The sequence below is a fragment of the Hippocampus comes genome, unplaced genomic scaffold (assembly GCF_001891065.2).
Source record: "Hippocampus comes isolate QL1 unplaced genomic scaffold, H_comes_QL1_v1.1 scaffold335, whole genome shotgun sequence".
Taxonomy (NCBI): Eukaryota; Metazoa; Chordata; class Actinopteri; order Syngnathiformes; family Syngnathidae; genus Hippocampus; species Hippocampus comes.
The window spans coordinates 153005-177433 of NW_017805823.1; the positions used below are offsets into that span (position 1 = coordinate 153005).

General features: G+C 41.0%; 1 protein-coding gene across 4 annotated transcripts; it reads right to left on the bottom strand.

Moving 5' to 3' along the window:
- Positions 1–43: 43 nt before the first annotated feature.
- Positions 44–23725, bottom strand: kcnn4 (potassium intermediate/small conductance calcium-activated channel, subfamily N, member 4). Of its 4 annotated transcripts, XM_019886245.1 has the most exons (10): positions 22905–23720; positions 22774–22818; positions 19173–19268; positions 16212–16648; positions 13496–13631; positions 8222–8332; positions 3201–3322; positions 2776–2845; positions 2078–2244; positions 44–1661 (listed from the first exon to the last, which is right to left on the bottom strand). In XM_019886245.1, exons 1-10 carry the CDS (start codon positions 23280–23282, stop codon positions 1658–1660), a joined length of 1566 nt encoding a protein of 521 aa, XP_019741804.1. In that variant the 5' UTR covers positions 23283–23720; the 3' UTR covers positions 44–1657. The 4 variants fall into 4 exon arrangements, with proteins under 4 accessions (XP_019741804.1, XP_019741806.1, XP_019741805.1 ...); XM_019886247.1 differs by lacking the exon at positions 8222–8332 and having other exon boundaries at positions 22905–23723; XM_019886246.1 differs by lacking the exon at positions 22774–22818 and having other exon boundaries at positions 22905–23716.
- Between the last annotated feature and the right edge of the window lie 704 nt (positions 23726–24429).

The following is a 24429-nucleotide window of genomic DNA, read 5'->3' on the forward strand; positions in this document are numbered from 1 at the left end:
CCACACCGCTTTCATTTCCAAGCATATCCAGAGCAGTTTTAACGACGTGCAAATTCCAATTTATTTTGACAACAGCAGAATACAAGAAACGTCACTGATTTCAGCAATATACACATACAAAAAAAGAAAATCTCCAGTTTATCCTCCCCATTGAGATAGTTTGTCCAGTCATGTGAGGTTTTCTAACAAAGTGCTTCCTTTCCAATGAGGAATGTGTTTTGGGATTGATTGTTTGAATGGAAGATGTACAGTGAAACCCTACTATTGGTGTGGGTATGCGAATCCAACCTTGCCATGAATAGAGAAAATTGCAAGAAATTGACGCCCACAAAATGAGGTTAAGTGTATTGATACCCACATGATGGTAGCAAAGTATGTTTTAGGAGCAATTATTTATCAATTGACAACTTCTCAAATATCAAATTAATCAACAACTATTTTGATCGTCGATTCATGGTTAAGAGATCTTGTTTAAATTATCCAAATCATCGGAATCTCAGCCTCTTAAATATCGTGTCTAGTGCGAAACAAAAACTTTGATTAAGCTCCCAACCTCAGAGGGATTGAGGAATCAACTATTTAATTTATTTTTGGAGAAACTACGAAGCATTTTGGAACCAGTATTGTGTTTGTTTTGGCATGTTTCATGGGGGATTGCCTCGTCAACGTAAGCTTTCACATGCTAAAATTACATTCTCAAATTTTAACAGGAAACAGCGACACATTCACAATTGGATCAGAATGCTTGCCGAGCGGCCGATAAATAAGCGGGTGTCACCATGGAGATGATCTTGGGAAAAAAAATGCTCTCGGGTGATTGGGGCATCGTTCTGGTCCACTGGCCCGCTAAATTTCAACGGAGTCAACTTGAAGAGACATGGCAACACCGACATATAAGCAACTACCAATCAGAGGAAAGCATATTTAGATAATAATGAAAAAAATGTGAATTTGAAAATGTTAAGAGTGAATATGCGGGGGTTCACTGTACGTCATATGTTGTGTGGTTCAATTTTCCTGTGTTGCGATAATTTGTGGGTTTTAATGAACTGTCAATGATATTTTCATTCCGACTATACGCAACCTACTCAATGTCCGCTAGGTGGAGTAGTTAGGCCACTGAAGAGCAGCCAGCTTGCACCCTGTTATCAATGTCCCCACAAAAACTAGGTCTGCATCCCACAATGAAGATCTTTCATTTGACACGAACACGACAAGATTTTAAACAATTTCAAATAAAGGTGTCTTCGTCTGCAACATTGCGTTTTTGTTAAGCTGTGTTGAAACATGATCTCTGCAAAGCTTTCATGAAACTGGACACTACCACCAATGAGTTTAAAATAAATAAGGCACTGATGAGTCCAATCAAAAAAGCCCTTAAAAATGGCGTATTATAATAATAATAATAAAAATAACAATAATACAGAGCAAGTCTTGAAGCTTGACAGTGTACATTTGAAAGCTCTCGATGAGTCCTTCCACAGTCGTGATTGGTGACGGATACCCGAAACTGGGCCCGAAGATAACCTCTTGCCACTCCTCCAAAATGTTGGAAGCATGTAGAAGTAGCTGTGCACAGGTGGAGATGTTCACCGCCTCCCTTTTGTAGGCATTGTCGGACAAAAAGTTATTTTCTGAAGTGAGGGCAGTGGCCGTGTCACCTGCAAAAGAAACACATGATGACGGTGCCATAGACAGACCAACCAAAGCACATGGTCGATGTGTTCTCACTCTTTAAACAATGGTGATTGTCTTAATTTTCTTATTTTCTTCATCCTCTATGAAAACGGACAAACATTTCGGCATTTTTCCGTGTCACTCACAGTAGTTGTGAAAGTCTTCTTCATTTGCGTCTTTATGACTGCTTTATACTGCCCATTTACTGTACATTTTGTTTTTGTATAGTATTGACAATTACGACACAATAGTGGTATTATTAAATCAGGTAATCCCCACTGAAGGCCCCAGGGATCAAATGTATTGCCCGCCATTGCATTATGATACCCCTCCTCGGCCATCTTGTGCCATGTTGCTGATCTGCACAGCATCAGCCGCGAGTGTTGTGAACTTTGTTTACCTGATCTCCTGGTTGCGGTGACGTAAGACCTGAGACAGCAGCTTTGAGGTTTCTTGGAAGGAGCGACTCAGCTCTTCGAGTTTCTGCTCCATGGACAGGATCCGTTGCTCCAGCTCCCGATACGAGTTATTCCAATTGGCGCTGAGATCACACATGATCATCTGCATCTGGTCATGCAAATGCAAAGGTTTAAGTCTGGATTTGGTTTCCAACCAATACATTAATTTAAAACACACACATACTTTTGCAGTGGTCAATATTTCGGTCCGAAATCCTACAAGGCTGTTGCTGGAGGAAGGATGACTTACATGCTCCACTAAATAAAAGCTAATCACGAAAAGTAAGCAATGAAAATGTGCATCTGTAAGGAAAAAAGGCCAGTTTTCCGTATAAACCAGTCGCATCAGTACTTCTTCTCGGAAAACCCTCCGTATCCTGAGTTTATTCTACTTGAAAAATTTCTTTCTTCTTTAACCCTTTCATGCACCAATAATAACCTGTAACCTGATAACATGAAAGGGTTAAATGGCCGGCTTCCCATCCGACATTTCTAATAAACATTTGAATTAGTGTTTGATCATCTGTTGAATGACTTAAATATTACATTGGTTGTTTGGGGGGAAGGTCCTGGATTGTTTTTTTTTCCATTCGGCCAGGTGTTAGGTGTTAGCAATGAAAACAAAATATCAATGGTTTACCTTTGGGAGGTCCACCATCTCACTGACGTAATCGCGCAGTTTTCTCTGTTTGAGGCGCAAGTGACGAAATCTGCAGAGGACAAGGTGAAATTTTTCAAACGTCTTTTTTTTTTTTTTTTTTTTAAACATATTTTGTGTCAACGGTATCGAGTAATTTCCTATGTTTACATAATAGAACTGCACATCAGATTTCTTTTCCAACGTATGCCATTCAGAGACAAAGCCAGAGAGTCAGCTATGTGAAGCATTACACTGCCAAAAACAAATATGAATGCCTATTTTGGGATTGTCATTTATGGACAAAAATAACTGCTGACTTGGTAAAATAGGAAAATCATGACTTATGAAATTCTACATAAAGAACACACACACACACACACACACACACACGCACACGCATCCTGCCTGTAGCTGTCGTAACATACACTCTGATGGCCTCCAAAAGACATCTCTGGTGTCTTCGGTGCTCTCCTCGGGTTCCTTTGGTCAGGTTAGCTCTGTGCAGGAGCCAGCACTCGCGAAGCACGTTTGCAGCAGCATGGCGGATCTGAGTGGTGGAAAGATGTATTCTACTAATTTGTCTTATCAATGACTTTTATGGCACAGGAGAAAACGCAAGGTGTCCGTCCATCTTTGTCCTATTCTGACATTGTGCTATAGTTGGATGCAGAATTGCTGGCAAGGTTGCATCTAAAGTCAGAGCAGGTCTTGGTCATTTTTTGCTTGTAACCAGTAATGTTTACAGTGAGGAAAATGATCATACGAGAAAGCATTTCCTCCACATTGGCAGTTCCATACTTCGGTATAAAATAGTCTCTCTGTATGACAGCTTTTCCCCTATTGGTTATGGACGTGGAACGTATGCCACCCTGTGATTAACGTGAGTTTACTGGATCTTGTTCTCCGGTGATGCACAGTACCGTATTTTTCGGATTATACGTCGCTCCGGATTATAAATCGCCCCAGCCAAAAAATGCATAATTAAGAAGGAAAAAACATATATAAGTCGCACTGGAGTCTAAGTCGCATTTTTGGGGGAAATTTATTTGATAAAATCCAACACCAAAAACATACACGTCATCTTGAAAGGCAATTTAAAATAAAAAATAAAATAGAGAACAACAGGCTGAATAAGTGTACGGTATAATAACGTTACATGACTGACATGCCTGGTAATGTCAGTAATGATGTAACATATGAAGAGTTATTCAGATAATTCTAGCATAAAGAACATGCTAACAAGTTTAGCAAACTATCAGTTTCACTCCAAATCACTAAATCCAATGAAATCTTCATCCTCGGTGTCACTTTTAAACAACTTCCCCAACTCAGGAGGTACACGATGCGCCGCTTTCTCTTCTACGTCGCTTACGTCAGACTCATTGTCGATTTATCAATGCAGGTCGAGAGCGCCCTTTTGTGGTTTAATGTGAAAATAACGTGAATGACATAATCATGTGTTAATAATTTCACACATAAATCGCTCCAGAGTATAAGTCGCACCCTCGGCCAAACTATGAAAAAAACTCAGATTTATTGTCCGGAAAATACGGTACATAGAATCCCAACCCTGCAGTGAATAGCAAAAATCTGCGCGTATTGTTTAAATGCCTATAGATGACACAAAATGGCAACAAAGCCCTGCTTTTGTTTAAATTAAGCTCCTCAACTCACTTTACCATAGTTCATTGGTACCAAGATCCCACAAGACTTTGGTCTGAGCACCAAGCAGCCATTAGATACGTTTTTCAGTGAATAACAGTGGATAGGTTAACAAAAAAAAAATCCACCAAAAAAGTGAAGCTGCCAATGCGAAACACAAATATGCAGGAGTTCCCCGTACACAGCAACCAAATAAAAACAGCGCGATCTGCTGGAATTGAAACAAACCTGCCCCCGCTGCTCCTTACGCAACGTTGCCACCTCTTGCATCACATTTTATATCTTTTGTCTTTGATTCTATTCATGCATACTTTGTTTTCCTGCCCAATCACTGTAGCGGCCCAGTGATGATGTCACGCCGGCCCCACTGCGAGGGTTATTAATAGAGGCTGTCAGTGTAAGCATCCAGGTGTCTTCCCTTGTTCCCATCAGTGTAAATCTGGACTCGAAGGATGCACGCACACACACAAGGATCAAAACAATCAGTCATGTGTAAAGATGCACCTTGTGACAGGATGCAGCCACTGGAAGAGAGGAAATGGTTGTATCCTTCAAAACAGCGCACGTAGTTTGCTAAGAAACACCGCGTAAGGCTTCTCACCTCACAAAAGAAATCATTTAAATGAGGCCGAAAAAGCTTCAGGGCAGTATTTCTTGGTTACTCTTTGTTTATTAGACGCCTCCCTTTTTTGGAATCCGAAGCAAACACTGAATAAGTCCTGTTGAGTCCTGCAAATAGAGTAACGCCTCTACAAGACACACAAACACGCACACACTTATGGTCATGTTTGCTTCTCCATCAGCTCTTCCTTGGAAATCCATTTCAGTCATCCCTCACGCCTCACTTTTAGCGGCTTCCTTCGATCACAAAATTATTTATTTATTTATTGGGGGGGGGGCTATTTGTTATGTCGCAGCATTTTGAGATACAGTAAATCCCCCACAATCACTGATTTTAGGTTTGCAGTTTCACTATTTTGTTGATTTTTTTTTTTGGACTGTTATTTTTTGCTGCTGTAAATTGCGAATTTCTCCATTGTGAGACATAAAAGGTTTTCTTATCTTATCTTATAATAATTTGTGTTGTTCAAAATCTCTCACACCTTGGGACAATTTAGAGTGTTCAATCAGCCTGCCATGCATGTTTTTGGAATGTGGGAGGAAACCGGAGTACCCGCTGAAAAGCCACGCGGGCACAGGGACAACATGCAAACTCCACACAGGAAGGCCGGAGCCAGAATTGAAACCTGCACCTGTGCACTGTGAGGCGGACGTGCTAACCAGTCGACTACCGTGCCGCCAAGACTAAATATTAAGTGCCAGAAATGCTATAAAAACATGCTGTGGGAGTAATCCACAATGTTTTGGCAGTGCACTAAGGCATTGTTTTTCTTTGTGTCTTCCTCATCCAATGTGTCTCTATTGTCCAGCAGTGAGGATACATTACGTCTCGTCGGACCCAATACGGGCGTACGTATCTGTGTGTTGAAAATGTTGCCAAAAAAGTGAAATATATTAATACAGAGGCGTATTTTTCAGCTCTTATGCATTTTTCCAAGATAAACTATTTCATTATTAGTGGTCAAACAACCGATGTAAAATTAATGAAGCCTTACTTTAAGCTATTTAACTCAAGTGAACAGTGCTAGCTCATTTAATATAGCTTACCACTGCTAATGAAATGAATTGTAATTTCTTGAGGGTGGTCAAAGATTGACATAGCCGCCGGTACACACAAGCACATATTCCCACATGGCCTGCCGTTTGCTGATGTCAAGTCACTCAACGCAGAGTGGCTCATGGTTTAGCCAGTTAACAGCCAGTCAACTCTGCACTCGCCGAATCCGACGTCCCTTTAACAAGCCAGGCCCCAAGTGGACAAAATAATACCTACATCTCGCATACATATCATAGTGGGTTTGATGCATAAAGCTTTAAAATATACCATAGATGACGAATACAACTAACAAGGTCGCTACTTTGCCGATTCTGTCTATCAGTGGGGTGGTCTGAAATACAACCCCCGCAATCAACAAGGAATTACTGTACAACAGTTATCGCGCCTTGCCTTAACTAAATTTGATTCACAGTATGTGAATGTTTGTTATGCTGTAATTACGTGAACAACAGGAGCCCCTCGTTCATGATTTTCATCCCCACCATATGAAGGCTACCATTCTGTCAACACACACACACACACACACACACACACACACACACAGAGTTTCCTGCCAATCACTGCCGTCGTCCTGAACTGACACAAGTTGCTTTCCGGACTCAAGATGATTTCCTCTGTTTGACGCCTTGAAAAGGCTGTAAAAAGGTTGACCGGGCTAAAAATAAATATGAAAAAAAAAAAAACTACAAACCAAAACATGTGCATGACACATAGAAATTGGTCAAGTTTCCACTTCTCCCACCATGCTGGCCAAAGCATTGAGGTGAACATCAATCATGTATGGCCAAAATAATAGATTTGTAGATACTGTAAATCCAAATATCTTTCCGCTTTATTATTATTGTTTAAAATTCATCCCCTCATTTAGTTGTTTTTAATGGTGTCTCGGTAGGTCGTGTCGCACGACAGAACCTTCGAACAATTAAGCAACCAAATATTAACGTGCACAAGGACAGAATGACTTCATGACTTGCTCAAGCCAAAGTAACATTCTCACATTCTCCCTTGCAGCCCACACAGATGGTCCGTTCAAGCGACAATACAAAATATATTACATAAAACAGGGGTCCCCAACCGCCGGTCCGCGGCCCGGTACCGGTCAGCCGGGCATTTGGTACCGGGACGCACAGAAAGAACTTGCCTTAATTCCGTTTTATTTATTTCGGAATACGAAAGATGTTTTATTTTGAAAAATTACCGGATTCTCCTTTACATCCGTCTGTGTCCAGCTTGACACACGTCAAGCCACGCTTCTCCGTAACGTGACCAATTAGGCTAAAAACAAACACCGGAGCTCGCAAAATGAGTAAAAAAACTGCTGGAGATCGCAAATGACGGCGGCCTTAAAAGTACGTTCGAGAGAACTGGATTAAAGTTATGGCTGAATACTCTGAGATCGCCACAATAGCACTGTTGCTATTTCCGACATCCTACCTGTGTGAGGCGGGGGGATTATGCAGCAACGGCGACGAAAACAAAATGACGAAGTAGACTGGACATAAACCACACACTTGAGGTGTCATTGTCTCTCCTATTACCCCGAGATGGGACCGTCTGGTTGCAGAAAATCAAGCTCGGTGCTGTGGTGAGTCGTCATTTTCATGCACTTTGAATTTGCGTTGTATCGTATTTTGAAGGCATTAAACATTGCCATAGCGATCGGAGTGTTGCGGCGAGATTAGACGCTCCTTGTGTTTATTATGATATTTCGAAAACACCACAGTTTTCATGCAGCTCATACCATATTATTTTGTTGTATTATTTCCGCCACACCTTAAATGCCGGTCCCTGAAAATATTGTCTGACATAAACCGGTCCGTGGGGCAAAAAAGGTTGGGGGCCCCTGACATAAAACACAACTCTATCACCTCACTCGCAAAATATTACAATTACAATTTGTAATTTCCTCATCTTTTATTACTGTTCAGGGTTCACGTAAACTATAACAACCACTCAACAACTCGTTATGACTTCATGACAGCACAACTTTTCATGAGCTAATTAAATCGCATTTTTGGCAAATGGTGTTTTGGAAATATCAGAATGTTATATGTGAAAGTAAATGAATGCCACATGAATTAAGAATGTGTTTTTTGTAGCTCTTACCCCTTTTGAGATCTGGATGTCCAGCATGAAAAAGTGCACATGCTTCTCCCCTTTATTCAATGCCAGCTTCTTGGTTACCACAGCGACCAGCATTGCGGTGCAGGCTACACCCTGAAAACCGACACAAACACATAAAACTGTCCATCACACGCACCAAATGAAATCATCTCTATGAATGTAACACCAACAAATATTGAGACCTTGGCGACATATTCCTCTTGAAGCAAAGAATAGTTAAATAAAATAGGGCAATGTGGCTCCTCATACCTCGTATGGTTTTGTCCTATAAATCAAAGTTCTATTTACACATAGGGTTCAAAAGTTAAACACAAGGCTGTGTGGCACAGCTATATTAGTGCCGGTTTCCTCTGAGAATAGCTGGCTGTCTTTGCTGGGCACAGGACGACAGAATGATGAAGACAGACCTCCAAAACAAAAATACACACACTGTAATACAAACACACACGTCACAGAACACGCACTGAAAACACTGAAGGAACCCCATGACCACCACAAACAAAAACAAAAGCACATTTTACCTTTTTTTTTCTCTTCAGCTTGCATCAAAAAGAGAAGGACAAAGTAAAATGTAAGAAAGCATTCGATTTGAATCACATACACTATTTGGACAAAAGTAACGTGAACAGGACAGTGAGCTATATATTCAGGATTCAGCATTCAGCGATTTATGGATATTTTGTGGGGGACCTTTCCTATGTTAGTTGCTGGAAAAACCCACGTGCGGTTTTATTCTAAGTAAACGGCAATACTGCTTTGGTGCTATCAGGTGGCATCTTGTTGCCAAAGAACTATGTTGATATGAGGCGAAAAGATGCATTTTCACAGAAGTAGTCCTTTGCTGCCATCTTGTGGCATCTATAGGCAATTATAAACCCTTTTGGGTTACTCATTACTCATAGATTTTCACAGTTCGCAGCATGGCTCCGTCCGTCCCAATGCCGTGCAAATAATGGGGGTTCACTGTACCATATTTATTGAACCATAAGGCGCACTTAAGAACCTTTCATTTTCCCCAAAATCGACAGCACACTTTGTAATCCGGTACGTTTTATGCATGGATGTCAGCTTGTCAGTTCAGCGTCTTTTATTAAAATTCCTTCCTATTATGTTCAAATTGTCATTCTCATGCACATCAAATTGCTAGCAGGCATCCATGTTTTCGTCATACCGGACCGAGAGCTACTTCCTGCTTGCATGTCTGAAAATCAAGGGAAATGTAGGCCTACTAGCCTCATGCTGCGGTCAGACCGAATGCGAGCTCAGCGCTTCTGGGGCCGCGCCTCCAATGTTACAATGTGGAACCACAAAGTAAATGACACGGCCGGTTCATTGATATTGCACCTAACAATAAGGGACACCTTATGGTTCGACAAATATTCTTTTCCCCTTAAATGATGCCCTAATTGTATGAGAAAAAGCATAATAGAGGGTGTGACAAATCTTTACTGTCTATGCCAAACAGTTTATTCTGCTGCTGCCATTGACTCCTGTTTAGTGTTTTAAAGTGTTGTGTTGATATTTGGTCCAGAGCACCAGGAGAGTGTGGAAGAACCATACACAGCGACAGCATCCTACTGGTCACACACTGCATTTTGAATCTCGGCTACGCCGTCTCCTTGTGGAGTTATTCATGTTTTCGACAGGCTTGTGTGGGGTTTCTCCAGGTGCTGCAGATCCTGCAACATTTTCAAATTTAAGCTCTGTATCAGATCTGTCCAAATTCCTATCTAGCTTGTTTTCTGTTTGAATGCCTAAGCAATGTGTCCCAATACTTTTGTCCATATAGTGTACACCGGTTAGCCACATGGAATCGCATCCACATAGGCAAACTGTCATGACCTATTTTTGCTGACGTAGTTTTGATAGGTTTTTAGTTTTATCATGTCTGAGGTGGCACGGCGTTCGACTGGTTAGCACGTTCGCGTCCCACTGCAGTGCAGAGGTGCAAGGTTCGATTCTGGCCTTCCTGTGCCTGCGTGGGTTTTCTCCGGGTACTCCGGTTTCCTCCCACATTCCAAAAACATGGATGGCAGGCTGATTGAACACTCTAATTGTCCCGAGGTGTGAGTGTGAGCGCGGTTGCTTGTTTGTCTCTGTGTGTCCTGCGATTGGCTGGCAACCGGTTCAGGGTGTACCCTGCCTCCTGCCTCAAAACAGCAGAGATAGATTCCAGCACGGCCGCGACAGTCTTCAGGATAAACGGATTAGAAAATGGATGAATGGCCCTTTTCATGTCTTATCTGTCTCGTTATGTTTTTGTGTCCACCAGTCTGTCCCTTGTGTTCAACCAATCAGCTCCCTCAGCCACTTGTATCTTGTCCAGGTGTTCTTCATTGTCTCACCAATTTGATTGGATTTATGCTGCATTCGAGGAAGCTGGGAAGTCTGAAACGTCCTATTTGGATTGTCCCAGTTATGACCTCAAAATGTTCACAGTGAATGTAAACAACAAACATGTCTGATTCCGATAAATTTGTTGTTGTTCTGGTTCATCATAACACTTTTTGACCTCCAGCAAACCTTCTTCATAATTTCCTTAATTTACATTAACAAAGGAATATATTATCTTCAAAGCATTTCATTCTTTTCACCAAATACCTTTATGCAGGGAGATAACGCTGTAGTGCGCTTTTCCTGGTAGGAGCTCAGAATTCCTACGTTCATTGAATGCAGCAATAGTTCTGTGATTTCTTTCTGTCTTTGTAGGAGCATTGCTTTTGCTTATGTTGGTGTCCCCTGTGATATTTGTAAGTCCATTCCCTGTTTTGATTAGGGTTTACATTTTTTTTCACTCATTTAGTATCTTTTCATTTTAGATGCTTTGTTTGCCCTAATTTTATTTTTGGAAAATAAAATCCCTTTTGTTTTGAGTACATCCTGCATTTGGGTCCACCTTTTTGCCACCCCCACGAAAACCCTCAACTCACAACACATCGCTGTTGTCTGAATGATGTCCGAGGTAGCGCATCTTAAGCAACGTCCGCTTGCCACCATCTTTCAGGTGCGCCAGCAATTGGGTGGTGTCTGACTGCCACCATCGCTCCGCTGGGAAATGGAAATTTATCTTTTCCGAGTGGTGGGCACAGGTTGGCACACCCTCGTTGTAGTACTGCCAAAGGCTATAAAAAGACCCTAAAAATGGATAGGATGGAAAGCTTTGCCTTATAAGGGGAGCTTATAAAAAGCTGATGGAGAAATAGAAATGATGGTTTTCCATTCTCATTCCCACATCAGCAGAGATACTCACCACTCATCTACTTTCACATATACACTGCGAACAGACTAAATGCCAGTCTTCACTCACTGTTGCTATTGGTCCACTTGTTATACTCGGACACCCACTCCCCCTTTCAACAGCACGCGGACATGCCCTTTTTATCCTGCCCTTTTACAATGCAATTCAGTCAAACAATGTCTTACTTATTCCCATGAGACGGAGATATTTGTTTAACTTGTTTGGGATAGTGCATGACAAGTTTAACTCCTTTTCGCGATTTAAAAATCCTATTATTAGACAATGATGACAATGGCACGTTTCCCTAAAGCAAGGGAGGGCCAAATTTTGCCCGCAGGCCACAAACACACGCCTGTTTCGTTCTGTAATCCTGCCCGCTGAGCAATTACAAAGTCTCCTGTGGTAATATTCATGTTTGTTTTATTTATTTAGCTGTTTCTGTTATGTCGGTCTGTTTTTTGTTTTCAGCCGCAGCTGGAGTGAAGGGTGTTTCCCGCAAACAAGCGCACCTGTTTATCAATTAAGTTTGCCATGTATTTCAGGACTGCCAAGCTGCCTTGTCTCTTGTCGGATTATTGACCTTGTTCATTTTAGTGCTTCAAATGACCAAGACCTCTCCATACTCTCTATAGTTGCTCTTGTTATTCATAGAGTCTAGTTTGTAAGTATTTTTTTATTTTTCTTATTGCTCTTGGTCATTGGCTTGGCGTTATTGGCTTCTTGAAGTTCCGTTTGTTTATTCTTGGTGTTCCCTAATGCCGGCCCCTTGCCTTTTGCAAGCGCTTTTGTTTATGCATTGTTTCTCCTGGCTCCTTGTGACCAACGGTTTCTGTTTGTACTTTGTCGGTGCGCTTTTCTGTCAATAAATATTTTTTGTTATCGCACGTTATATGACTCTGCAGTTCTGGAATCCAAAACCATTATTCGGTTCGGCCCTATTTTCTCATTTTTAAGAAATATTTTCAAAAAGAGTTTTGAATTTAGATGGCATCTTAAATATAATGATCCAGCCGCATCACAAAGGCATAAAAGGGAGGCAAAAAATATCTCATACATAACCCCTCCCCTGCCCCCATTGTATTTTTTTTTGGTTTTAATAAATATAAAACATCTTAATTGATTTTTTTCTGATTTTCCAGTATTCACAGAAACAATTTGAAAGTTGCAGTAGGACACGTTGACCTGTGAACATTTTTGATGTACTGAAAAAACAAACATAAGAGGAGGGTTCATTTAAAAATAAATCATTAAAATATATGATTAAATTGTACTCATAAAATTAATAACATTTTACATATACATTTAGCATTTTTTTGATAAACTTATCTTGAAATGGCCTGGCCCGTCTATCTATGCCATGAGTCAAGAACAACATTTTTGGTGATTGTCATCCTCAATTAACTATTAACTAGACTGGTAATTGACTAACAGATGGACAAACAAATGCAAATTTCGACACTCCAGCTTTACAGCTCCTATGATCACTCTGCAGTGGCTATTAATGTGACATGGATGGTCTGCTTCACTGAAAAAAAAGTAAATTTGTTCACTCAATAGCCCGTACTCGATGTCAGGCTTTGAAGAAATCCAACAAGAAAGCGTGATAAATGTAAGCACAATTAGGAATAGCAAGATAGCAATTAAAAATGAATGTTAGGCAGAAGAATACAGAATAAAATATGATGAGGAATAAAACAGAGTAGATTTCCTTTTTAAAAAAGGGGGGGAACAAATGTAGGTCAATTTGATTGAAGTAACTAAAGTAGAGGTGAACACTCCTTCCTCACCTCACAAAAGGCAGATGAAGCAGACCTTGATGAAAGGAACATTTTGCACATGATGCAATATGAGGAAACAGAACAGCAACGGAACATCTTGTATGCTTTTCTCTGATCAACTTGTTCTCACCATGAAAAAAGTAGGATAATTCTGAGCAAGTAAAATCAAGATAAAGCATCTACGAGACCGCAACTCGCACGTCTAGGCAATAAAAGTGAACGAAAGTGTAAGTGAGTTACCATGACTCCGGTGAAGAGACACACCGATTTGCCACAGGGCGTTTTGGGCGCCACGTCGCCGTAGCCCACCGTCAGAAAGGTGATGGCGATGAGCCACAAGGCCGTTTCCATGTGATCTGTCGAGCCTGCAGTCTGTCTACAGTGGAGAGGAATCAACACAGTGAGTGAAACTGCTTCTTAATTTACTTTTAAACCGCAACAGTGCTGAAATCAAAGCCAAAATTAAGTTAACGAATTAACATGGACTTTTATTTTGTGGAAACCATTAATTGCTATTGTTAATAATTCCACATTTGCCCACGATTGTGATATGTCCTCACCGAGTGCTGAAGTTGACCTTATTAATTTAAAACAAATTCAGAATAGAAAAACACAACAACTGTAATGTAATTTCATGAAAATAAAATGCGAGTCAAGTGAGATTTTTCCTTCTGGTAAAATTTTGTAAAAAAAAAAAATACAACAACTGTAATGTAATTTCATGAAAATAACATGCGAGTCAAGTGAGATTTTTCCTTAAGGTAAAATTTTGTAAAAAAAAAAAAGTAATTTTAAAATAAATTGATGCCTTAATATATTATATTTTCAGAAATATGTTGGAATCATCCATTTCTCTGCATGGAGGCAGGTAAGACCCCATGTTGGTAACATTTGCAACACAGTGCTGAAATCAAAGCCAAAATTAAGTTCACGAATTAACATGGACTTTTATTTTGTGGAAACCATATAAATTAATGCCTTAATATATTTTCAGAAATGTGTTGGAATCATCAATTTCTCCGCATGGAGGCAGGTAAGACCCCATGTTGGTAACATTGCAGACAAACACAGGCCGGCGGATCTGCGAGAGTGAGTGCTGCGGGCCGGGTCTGTTTCTGTTTAATATTTTTTATGAAGTAAAACTGAAAAAGAAAACCCCGCTTAAAATTTGCAGGAAGGATTAATTTCATCTACTGTATATTTTTGACCCCAATTCACTTCATTTTCCATTCAAAGATTGTGCAGTGTGTCTGCTTGACAGTATCTTTTCACGAGTTAGCTTGTGTCTTTTCGAATCATTGGTCAGTTTGAACAATTCACATCATATTCCCTCAATCTGAAGCCACAAGATTAAAAAATGTACAGGTATGTGTCATCATACGGACTGGACATTCATGAGCTTAAAACATCTCATGTGTACCTAAGTCTTATAAGGTGTGGCCTGTTAGTCACATGAGCAACTCGAATCGCTCTATGTCTAAATGCAAACTGGTTTTCTTGAATACAATGTCAACAACCGTCGGACATTCCACACTCAACTATATGTCTCGAGCTAATCACAACCAATATTGTAAAGGTCTAACTAGAAAGACAAGTTAAAATGACCATCAGGATTTATGGAAGAGTAAAAGTTTCGACTATGGATGAAATCCAGAGCAAACATAGAAATTGTGTTTGCTTGTGTTTGTCTGCAGTGCAGGGCTTAATTTAACAAGAATAAAAATGACATGACAAATGAATAGTTCAAATGTTATACTGACACTATTGTCAAATATGTTCATTAACGGTGTTACTGTATTTGCAAGCTGAAGTCATAATAATCTTGATTCCATCCATCCATTTTCTAATCCGCTTATCCACAGAAGGGTTGAGGGTGTGCTGGAGCCAATCCCAGATGTCTTCGGGCAGTAGGCGGGGGGACACCCTGAATCGGTTGCCAGCCAATCGCAGGGCACAGAGAGACGAACAACCATTCGAGCTCACAATCACACCGAGGAAAGATATCGAGTGTTCCATGAACCTGCCATGCATGTTTTTGGAATGTGGGAGGGGAGAACATGCAAATGCCACACAGGAAGGCCAGAGCTGCAATTGAACCCTATATCTTTGCACTGTGAGGTGGACGTGCTAACCAGTTGCCTGCCGGGCAATAATCTTGCTGTTAAAGAAAAATCGATGTACTGTATTACATGTCCTGACACATTCCCTCTGAAAAGTTGTCTTGACATTTGTTTGACATCAGATTCTGGCATTTTTTTGGTCATATCTTAAACACAAGCCATGGTACAGAGAGAACTACGATCAGGGTGATCTCATTATTGAATTTCCAAGGGAAAAATGGTCCCTGACAGCGAACACAAACCATGCTAAGGCACCCATCGACCTCCATTATTATTTTGAGGGGGTCCTTGGGGGGTATTTCAATTTGTAATAGGAAGTAACAGAGAATAAATATTCGTCCCTAGGGTCAAATTGTTCCCATTTAAAACTCATTTTAGCTGACCTGGCAATTCTTGGCAACATTCCAACCTTTTATACAAGAAAACAGAAGTTTAACAATGTTTATAATAAAATCTGAAAAACAAAACACTGTGTAAACAAGTGCAATGAGAACCTAACCATTGTTCAAGGTCGAAGAAGGCGAGCATTGCAAACAAATGATTGATGCGTATGGTAATGCTGTAGTCTTACTGCTTAATTTACTTCACTTTTTGGACACAACCAACCGACTAAGGTCGTGAGACTTGCTGAAGTCTTGCATGACAATCTTTAACTAAGTTTTGATGATTATTCATGTTACTTTTTTTTTTTATTGACCTCAGAAGCTCAGAGACTTTGCATTTCATAGGTCCTACAGTTGTATGCGCTTTCGCAAACAGTTTGACTTGAAGTGAAACCACTTCATCATCACTCCACATGCAATAATTAGCATCTATACTGTTGATGTGTTTCGTACCTCTCACAAAGGGTCAGCATCCAGGATGCCGTGAGCCAGAAGAAGAGGATGAACACCAGCAGGGTGCGAGCCGGGTACTTGTTCATCAGCACTTTGAGTACGAAGCGGAAGGTAAAATTGATATTGTTGAGTGAGCCAATGCTCCTGTAGGAGGCGCTCAGCAACACTTTGCTGTGCAACAGGACAGCCCGGTGCACCAGGTACAGGCGCAAGAACATCAGCACCGACAGCAGCAGCTCCAAATTCGCCAGGGCCGTGTTGTGATGGTTGGAGTCACACAGTGGAGGTGAGAAAGACGAGTTGCCGTGGAGGCCCACCTCCCAGTATGTGCCGACGGGATGGATGGCGCAGGCTAATAGCTCGAGAGTGATCAGAAAAACCCTGTGGCTGGTCATGGCGATACGCCAGTCTACCTGGTTGTGATCGATGATGAAGAGCTGAAAGGCATAGGAAATTTTATTACATTCAATCTGAATTAACATTGAAACTAGAATATCCGGAATGTAAAGAACTATCGTCCTGACGTTGCCATACTTACACAAATGCAGAGTCAGGACTGGTAAGAATTAATGCAAAATGTGTCATGCTCATACATGGATGTGATATATATGTGTTAATGTGCAAAGGATAACATTACATTGGAAAAAAAAACCTGATAATCTTTCGGGATAACAGTTTCAAGACCTTTTGGCTTTAGAATAAACACAACTTCAAACATCAACACAGCGATATACATCATATAATAGTTTCCATAAATGATTAATGCAGTTAATGTTCCCTGCTTGCACTAATCTAAACAATCAGAACGTTAATGTGCTGGATGTGATGAGTTTATCATTGCGAACAATAAAAGACAAGAAAAATATTACAGATGGTAAACACTGTGAGTGTGTTCGCTCTTCCTTATCTCTTTTCAGCATGCATGGACCCCTCCTTGTATCGCACACGGCTCCTAACCATATTTAAAAACACTTTAGGTAATAAGACTGCCACAGCAAATGCTCTGCCTCAAGAGTAGGCAGTGCATTTGCCACATGGGGTTCAGTCGGGAATTTAATGCACCTCTTAATACCACTGCTATCACGTGGCAATTATAGACGCTATCAATACTATATAAATGTGCAATACAACGGCACACAACTGTACCACGCACATCATTTGTAGTAGTAGTAGTGAATCAATAAGGTGCCTATCCCAGCTTACTTCGGGCAAAAGGGGGACTACACCCTGAACTGGTCGCCACAAACAACCATCCATATCCACATCGTCACTGAGTGGGGAACCGACTCCATGCTGCCCGCTCAGGCGAACGGACCACTACACCAACAGCGACTTACATTAGATGTATTATTATTTTGTAGTAGTAGTGTTATTAATATCCATCCATTTTCTGATCCACTTATCCTCAGAAGGGTCGCAGGGCGTGCTGGAGCCTATACCAGCTGTCTTCAGAGAGTAGGCGGGGTACACCCTGAACTGGTTGCCAGCCACTCGCAGGGCTCACATAGACTATTATTATAATGATTATGATTGCTTTTTCTATTTTAGCTGGGATTGTTAGAACAACTATGATTGTTTCAAGAAACGGGGTAGTTATTTTGTCCAACGCTTGCTAGAAATTCTTAAGGCCAGGGCTCCGTTTTTGTCGATAGGCACATATGCGCTAGGCATGAAATCTGTTGCATCTTCATTTTCGTGCCAGTGCAAGTTTCGTTTAACATGTTTGGGAAAATGGCAGACTGCGCGACACCATGCTAAGCATTCTGGCGGACTGAAGGTATTTTCTAATACACAGAGAGGAGACATGACGTTAGACAAGCTGAAAGCAGGTCTAAGTTGTGGCGCAAGTGGTGTAACACAATCTTGGTGGATTGATCAAAGCGCAGGCAGACAGATTCTGCACTTTGTTGATATGTGTGGTCGATGTCATTTGATTTCATTCATAAGTATGACAACAGCGTGCATCAAACCCATTGAATCAATGCAGAAATCACTTCATTTTAATGCATTATTATTGTCATCATCTTAAATGTTATAAAAAAGCACCCACTGACCACTGTTCAACTGTGTGTGTGTGTGTGTGTGTGTGTGTGTGTGTGTGTGTGTGTGTGTGTGTGTGTGTGTGTTGTGTGTGTGTGTGCGTGTGTGTGTGTGCGTGTGTGTGTGTGTCATGGGGGTGGGAGGGTAACACACAGACGCACGATCAGGGCTAGAAAGAAATCTAAGGGTACCCGCTTTACAGCGGTCAACTTTACATCATCGACAAGTGAAGATCTTGAAATCTGATTTGACAAAAAAATAAAATAAAAAAAAATCCAATCAATTCAAACATTCACATCTACAACTGGAAGCAATGCGCCATCATAAATGTTTAACATGTAGAACAAAGACTGTCAGCTGTCAGGACGAAACAAATGCAGTTTAATGAAACAAATATTCAAATTAAGGGTGCAAATGCAGGTCATTGCTTCTGATAGTGTTAAGGCCAATAAAGAAGGGTTTACCGGTTTGCGTGTGGCCCACCACATAAGAACTTTCCGCACTTTTTTTCATGCACATGCATGCTGTAATTATGAGAGAGTGTTTCTTGTGTTTAATCTCAGCCCAATCCCTTCACGTACAAAGTATACTGAGTTCACACACAACGGCCATGTGGATTGGAAACATGGTGCAACTCCAAATAATGTGTATGCTCATGTGGACAAAGGTTTTGAGGAGGGATTTCTATTCTAAAGTACATATCAATTTACCAAAAAGAGTGTGTGTAATTGGTGTTGAGACTACCATCAGCGAAGTGAGACCAGCGACAATTGCCCTCCAAGTCAAAGTAAATTGTTTTGGACATCTATTGGCATGTTGCACAAAAAATGGCAGGCCACACCCTGATGAGGAGCTGTTCTCGCACGCAAATCAAAACAGTACCGTGAGGCAACCCAAATTATTGGAAACAAAGGAACTCACTCTGATGTCCTTGTAATGGAACGCGATGATGAAGATGAGGAGACAGCCAGTGGACAGGGTGATGGAACAGTTGATGATTAAGGCAATATCGGTGCCCTGGACAAAGGAAAAACAACATTGTGACTAAGTAAGAAAAAAATTTGATTTTGGTCAATAGGAAGCAATTAAATATTTCAGTCTGAATTGATGATTGAGGTTTTTTTTTTAATGAGGTCAAGATGGTGTTACATCTTACATCTTTCAATATACATGAAGAAAGCTGTTGTGGAATAAAGCTAGATCACTTTGAAGAGCCTTGATCCCTCGGCGGGGATCAGAAAACACAAAAGCAGGTCAAACCGAACCACTGCAGTTCTTTAGAAAGCGCGCACTGACAGCGAGGCCCTTCAGAGAGCTCAACGCCAAAGATAGAAATAACATGACAATAAATCGATTAACTGACCACCAAGCGATTATCAAATTCATTGATAAATATTTTCTATCATCACTCAATCGTTTAGACATGAATTTCAGTGTGTGTGTGTGTGTGTGTGTGTGCGTGCGTGCGTGCGTGCGTGCGTGTGTGTGTGTGTATTCATATATGTACGTATATTTACTGCTGCAGTGTACTGTATGTGCCCTGCGACTGGCGGGTGTCCAGTCCCGGTCGTACCCGAAACTCATCTGGGATAAACTCCATCTCACCTGCCACCCTAAACAAGCGCAATTGTGAATGAATGGATAATTTACAGATGCTTCTCTTGTCTATTCAGCCCCGGTCCATGCAGGACTCCACTGCACCTTCTTCTCACAAGGTATTTTGTTTCAAAGTCTGAAAGCATCCATTACAAGGTCAGTGGAAGTTTTGACGCCACTCAAATGTGATTTACATTTCAAAAGTTAATGACAAACATTCAGCATCGGGGAAAATTGAGCGTGTAGGTAGTACGATGTGACACCCCCGTTGGCATTCCCCATGTTTTTCCCTCCCGTTTCTGCAATAGCGTCCACACTGTGTCTGTATTCCGTCAGGGTTCTAATTAGTGGACTCCACAAAAAGGCTGAACATTTCACCACATTCCATAACAGAGAGTTCAACGGCATGTTTCCTGCCAGCTTTCTAAAAGTGTTTTTGTAATGTTTTCCTGTTGGAAATAGTCATTTCGAGCCCGATGAGTTTACTTTTGGGTTAACCTTCGCACAGATTGTTTCTCACAGTCTTGGACGAGACATCATCGGCAGGTCGGTGAAGGGAAAACATAATGAAAATTCAATGCAAAGGTTTCGGTCTGGTTTGTTGGTAATGTAATAAATAATTGGAAGCCAAGGGAAGTCACATGCACCTGATTTGGGGATTGTATGGTTTATTTAAGAGTTTCACAGGAAATAATTTAAGATTCAATCTAATCATTTTTGTATGTACACTTTAGGCAACTTTGTCTAAAATTTTCTCATTCACATCATTTTGTGGATCAGGGTAAACTATCTTATTAATACAATGACTATGGTGCTTATCGTCATGAGTGTTTTGGGTGGCAGGGTACACCCTGGGCTGGTTGCCAGCCAATCACAGGACGCAAAAAGACAATTAACAAGACAATTCATTTTCACTCCCATTCACACTTTTGGACATGTTAAAGTGTTCGTTGAACCTCACAGCCATTGTTTTTGGAATGTGAAAGGAAGCCAGTGATGTGATTCAAAGCTGGAAGCTCAGAATTCAGAAGCAGACTTTCTAAAAACTGTTGCTGTCCCCTTGTAAAAATAAAGTTGAAAAGTCAAAATTAATTGAATAATCATATAATCACCGAAAAGTGCAAGAATAAAACCTAGCAAGCTGAAAACCTTTCATCTTGGTCTGCCTTTGGAGGGCAAGGGCAAGTGCACACTGCTGCCTCCAACATAGCCGTACTGACCATCTCATGTACTGGCTTTCAAACTGCCCATGCAAACGCTGACATTATTCACTAAATGACGCGGAAAGTTCTGAGGTTAATCTAGCTGCAGGGGAAGAGGCCAAATGTGGAAAAATCCTCCCGAAATAGCCTCTTTTTCGTGCACAACCGTCAAGGTCGGGCTTAAAATATAACTTTTGTACGTTGCCATTAACTTTGATGGGCCCTCCGCTTTCACTACCAGGCAGCATTAATGCACTGGAGTGGTTTTCAAAACAAACGCCAATTAGTCTGCAATCAATGCTGGATTACTTGGCCAGCACAGAGTCTGCATGGCTAATAGCTTTATACAATGAGGGGTTGTGCATTCAAGACAATGAGGAGTGGAATACAGATATGAAGGAACAAAGCGGCCCTTAAAAAAAAAAAAAACATTATAGTGCATGTTAGTAAGCCCTAATTGAACTGCATGAAGACATCAGCATTTTTCCACCTTTCTTCCTCAGTTACCGTTCAGCATAAAGATCCCCCCAACAGGGACAAAGTTTCAGAGAATATTTCTCCGTTTTAAGTTAAACACCTGACACTGACTTCTCCCGCCCTGTTGTGTGGAAAGCAATTGCCACTTGTTTCATTTCACTTCCATGTCTTATTTATCACTGACTCCACAGCAAGGTGGTCTAATGGTTTGCATGCATGGGAACCTTTCTGTGCAAGCTTGCCTTTGTTATCTACTGCGATCTGCATATTGATGTCAGGAGTTTGTGTGTCTGGAATTGGAGTCACGAATCAGCCAGGGGTTCAAAGCCCCTGTGCAGGTTTGGCACGACTTGGGCTGTCTGCTCGCTAATGAAAGTTGTTATGGCGACAGACAAGGAAGCGGGTGTTTTTATGGACAGGGTAGTTATAATGCAGAAAAAAAGAGCAATATGGTTCAACATTAGACTTTAGACATATCTGATTGGATTGGCCGATATCTTGTATTGAATGCAAAATCGATAAATGGTTATCATGTTATAATTTGCTGACGGATCAATGACGTCATTGCTCGGATACCGCCCATTTTCAGTGTATTGAATGTTTATCAGAGTTTTGGTCTTTTTAATCGACTACTTAAAATTTTAAGCTTGAGCGGATGTTTATCAGTGCAGTATATATACTATAGCCTATAGTGACAAGTAAATGTTGCACTCACCAATAGCAAGAATTGATGAAGTACAAATACATTTTACTGTCCTTAGGTAGATTTTTCAGGTATATTTACTTTACAACTTTTAACTTTTATGTCCTACATTTGAAAATAGATATACCTCCTACTCCTTACTTTGTCAAAATTGGCCAGTTCCATTTCTTTGTAAGAAGGCACGTAGGAATGTCAACCGTGAACAACGACAAGAACTGATTTGGAGAAGCAAGATATTCCCCACTGATGGCCGTGTTCCGAGTTTGGCATTGATCCTGGCAACTTCAAACAAGTGCAAGTGAAGAAAAGACAGATATTATTTTGTTTGCAGTTTTGTTTTATTTGTCTTATTTTTACAACAGTCTGTACTTTTACTTAAGTAGATCAGTTGAACCAGTATTTAAACTTTTACAGGTGTCTGTCCAAGTCAGTCTAGAAAAGTATGGTACAGTTCAGCGAGTCCTTTTACCACCTCTGCCAGTAAATTACATTGACTATTTTATTGGATTATCAGTTTTACGCCCTTTTGTGTTGAAATCCATACTTTCATGCAATCTTTGTTGTTTTTCTTTGCTGCTTTGTCCATAATCTAGTTGTTGTAATGAAGGAGAACGTGTTCAGTAAACGCATAGTGGTTTTAATAGAAAAAGAAGAGTGTTAGTTAGGCGCACGTACCGGTTTGTAGAACAATGGGCACATCTCAGTATGGAGGATCATCAGCAGTATTCCGAGCAGAGCTGAGCCCAAAGAGAGCGCGCACAGCCGCTTCTTGTCCTCCAGCAAGAACTTTCTGTCTCGCAGCCTGTACAGGTCGTCTCCCTCCATTTGAGTGCCCCTCTTGCCGGGAAGAGACACGGGCACGGAAACCTCCGCCGAGTCCCCTCCGTTTCTGTGCACCAAGCCGTCGTAGTTCCCACAATCCACCTTGGAGATGGCGCGCTTGGTCATCTCCATCTCCAGAGCGCACACGAGGCGGCCCTTGCGCCTCTCGTCGCTCCCCGGTGGTCGAGATCTTTGACTCGCGTGTCCGGTCCCCTCCTGGCCACCGGACATAGTGTCAGGTGTACGCGTCCCTCGTCGCGTTTCACGTTCATGGAAGCCGCTAATTGTGGAAGTACACTTAACTCCCTTTGGAAAAAGAGAGGCGCGGCACTGTGGTCCGATTTGCACACACCGCTGTATGCCAGGCAGTCCGTACGTATTTCTTATCTTATCTTATTTGCATGTGTGCGCGCAGCATATGCTGCGCCCTGCACGGTTCACGCGGCGTGTTTGCAAACAAACCGAGTGGGTTTCCTGCCAAACTCCAAGGAATATGCTGTTCCCATAAAAAAATACGTGTTGGCCTACAGCAAGTCATAGTGAAGTAAAAAAGGGAAACACTTGTTAGCCTCAATGCAGGGCACAAAGCCTGATCTCCCCTTGACGAATTATCTTGAGTATAATAAATACAAACTAAAAATACCCCGATCCACTGCCGTCTGTAATTATTGGACGCCTGGTTAGAATGTGATAAAAGCCTCCAATAAAAAATCAAAATAAATGTGTTTTTTATTGTAGAAGCATGCTCTCATACTGAAAACTGTAAAAATGCTTCCCCAGACACAGAATTAAACTCCTCCCATGGCTATCTCAGTCCCCAGACCTCAACCCCATGCATTGAACACTTGTGAATGGGGCTATAGAGGAGAGTGCAGGTCACTGGATGATTTAGAGAAACTGCAAAAAGGAACGGACGAAAATCCCGATTTCTGTATTCTCCCAATTGTGAAACATTGAAGGAGAATAATGATGTTTTGTTGGTAAAAGAGACTAACATGCAGTATGCTAAAAATGGTGTCGAGAGCAAAATGTAATCACAGATGGCTTTATGTCCTTAAATGTATTTTTGACAAACTTTTCAAAATGAATTTACTTTTCTCCCGAGCACAGAATTTTTAAAATATATTTGACCTATAAAAGCTTGTACAATATGTAACTTACAACGCGTTGTAATTCATAGTTTCAGAAAAAAAGTCCGCCTGTTACTGATCCATAACTCTTCATTCATGAATATTACTAAATCTAAATTATTTTAATTCTGATGCAACTGAACAGTGGTACCTGAAATAAGGTGGCCAAAAAGGTGTAATTGCTTCTCTTTCCTCAAGACTACGTCAAAAAATAAAATGAAGACAGGCTACTCGGGCTGTATTGGCCG

Excerpts from the sequence above, each read along its gene's own strand:
- kcnn4 (XM_019886245.1), bottom strand. The coding sequence starts at position 23,282 with ATGTCCGGTGGCCAGGAGGGGACCGGACACGCGAGTCAAAGATCTCGA. Across the intron at positions 16,649-19,172 it reads TCCATTACAAGGACATCAGA|CTCTTCATCATCGATCACAA; the intron begins GTGAGTTCCTTT and ends TATGCCTTTCAG. Across the intron at positions 8,333-13,495 it reads GTCTCTTCACCGGAGTCATG|GGTGTAGCCTGCACCGCAAT; the intron begins GTAACTCACTTA and ends GTCGGTTTTCAG.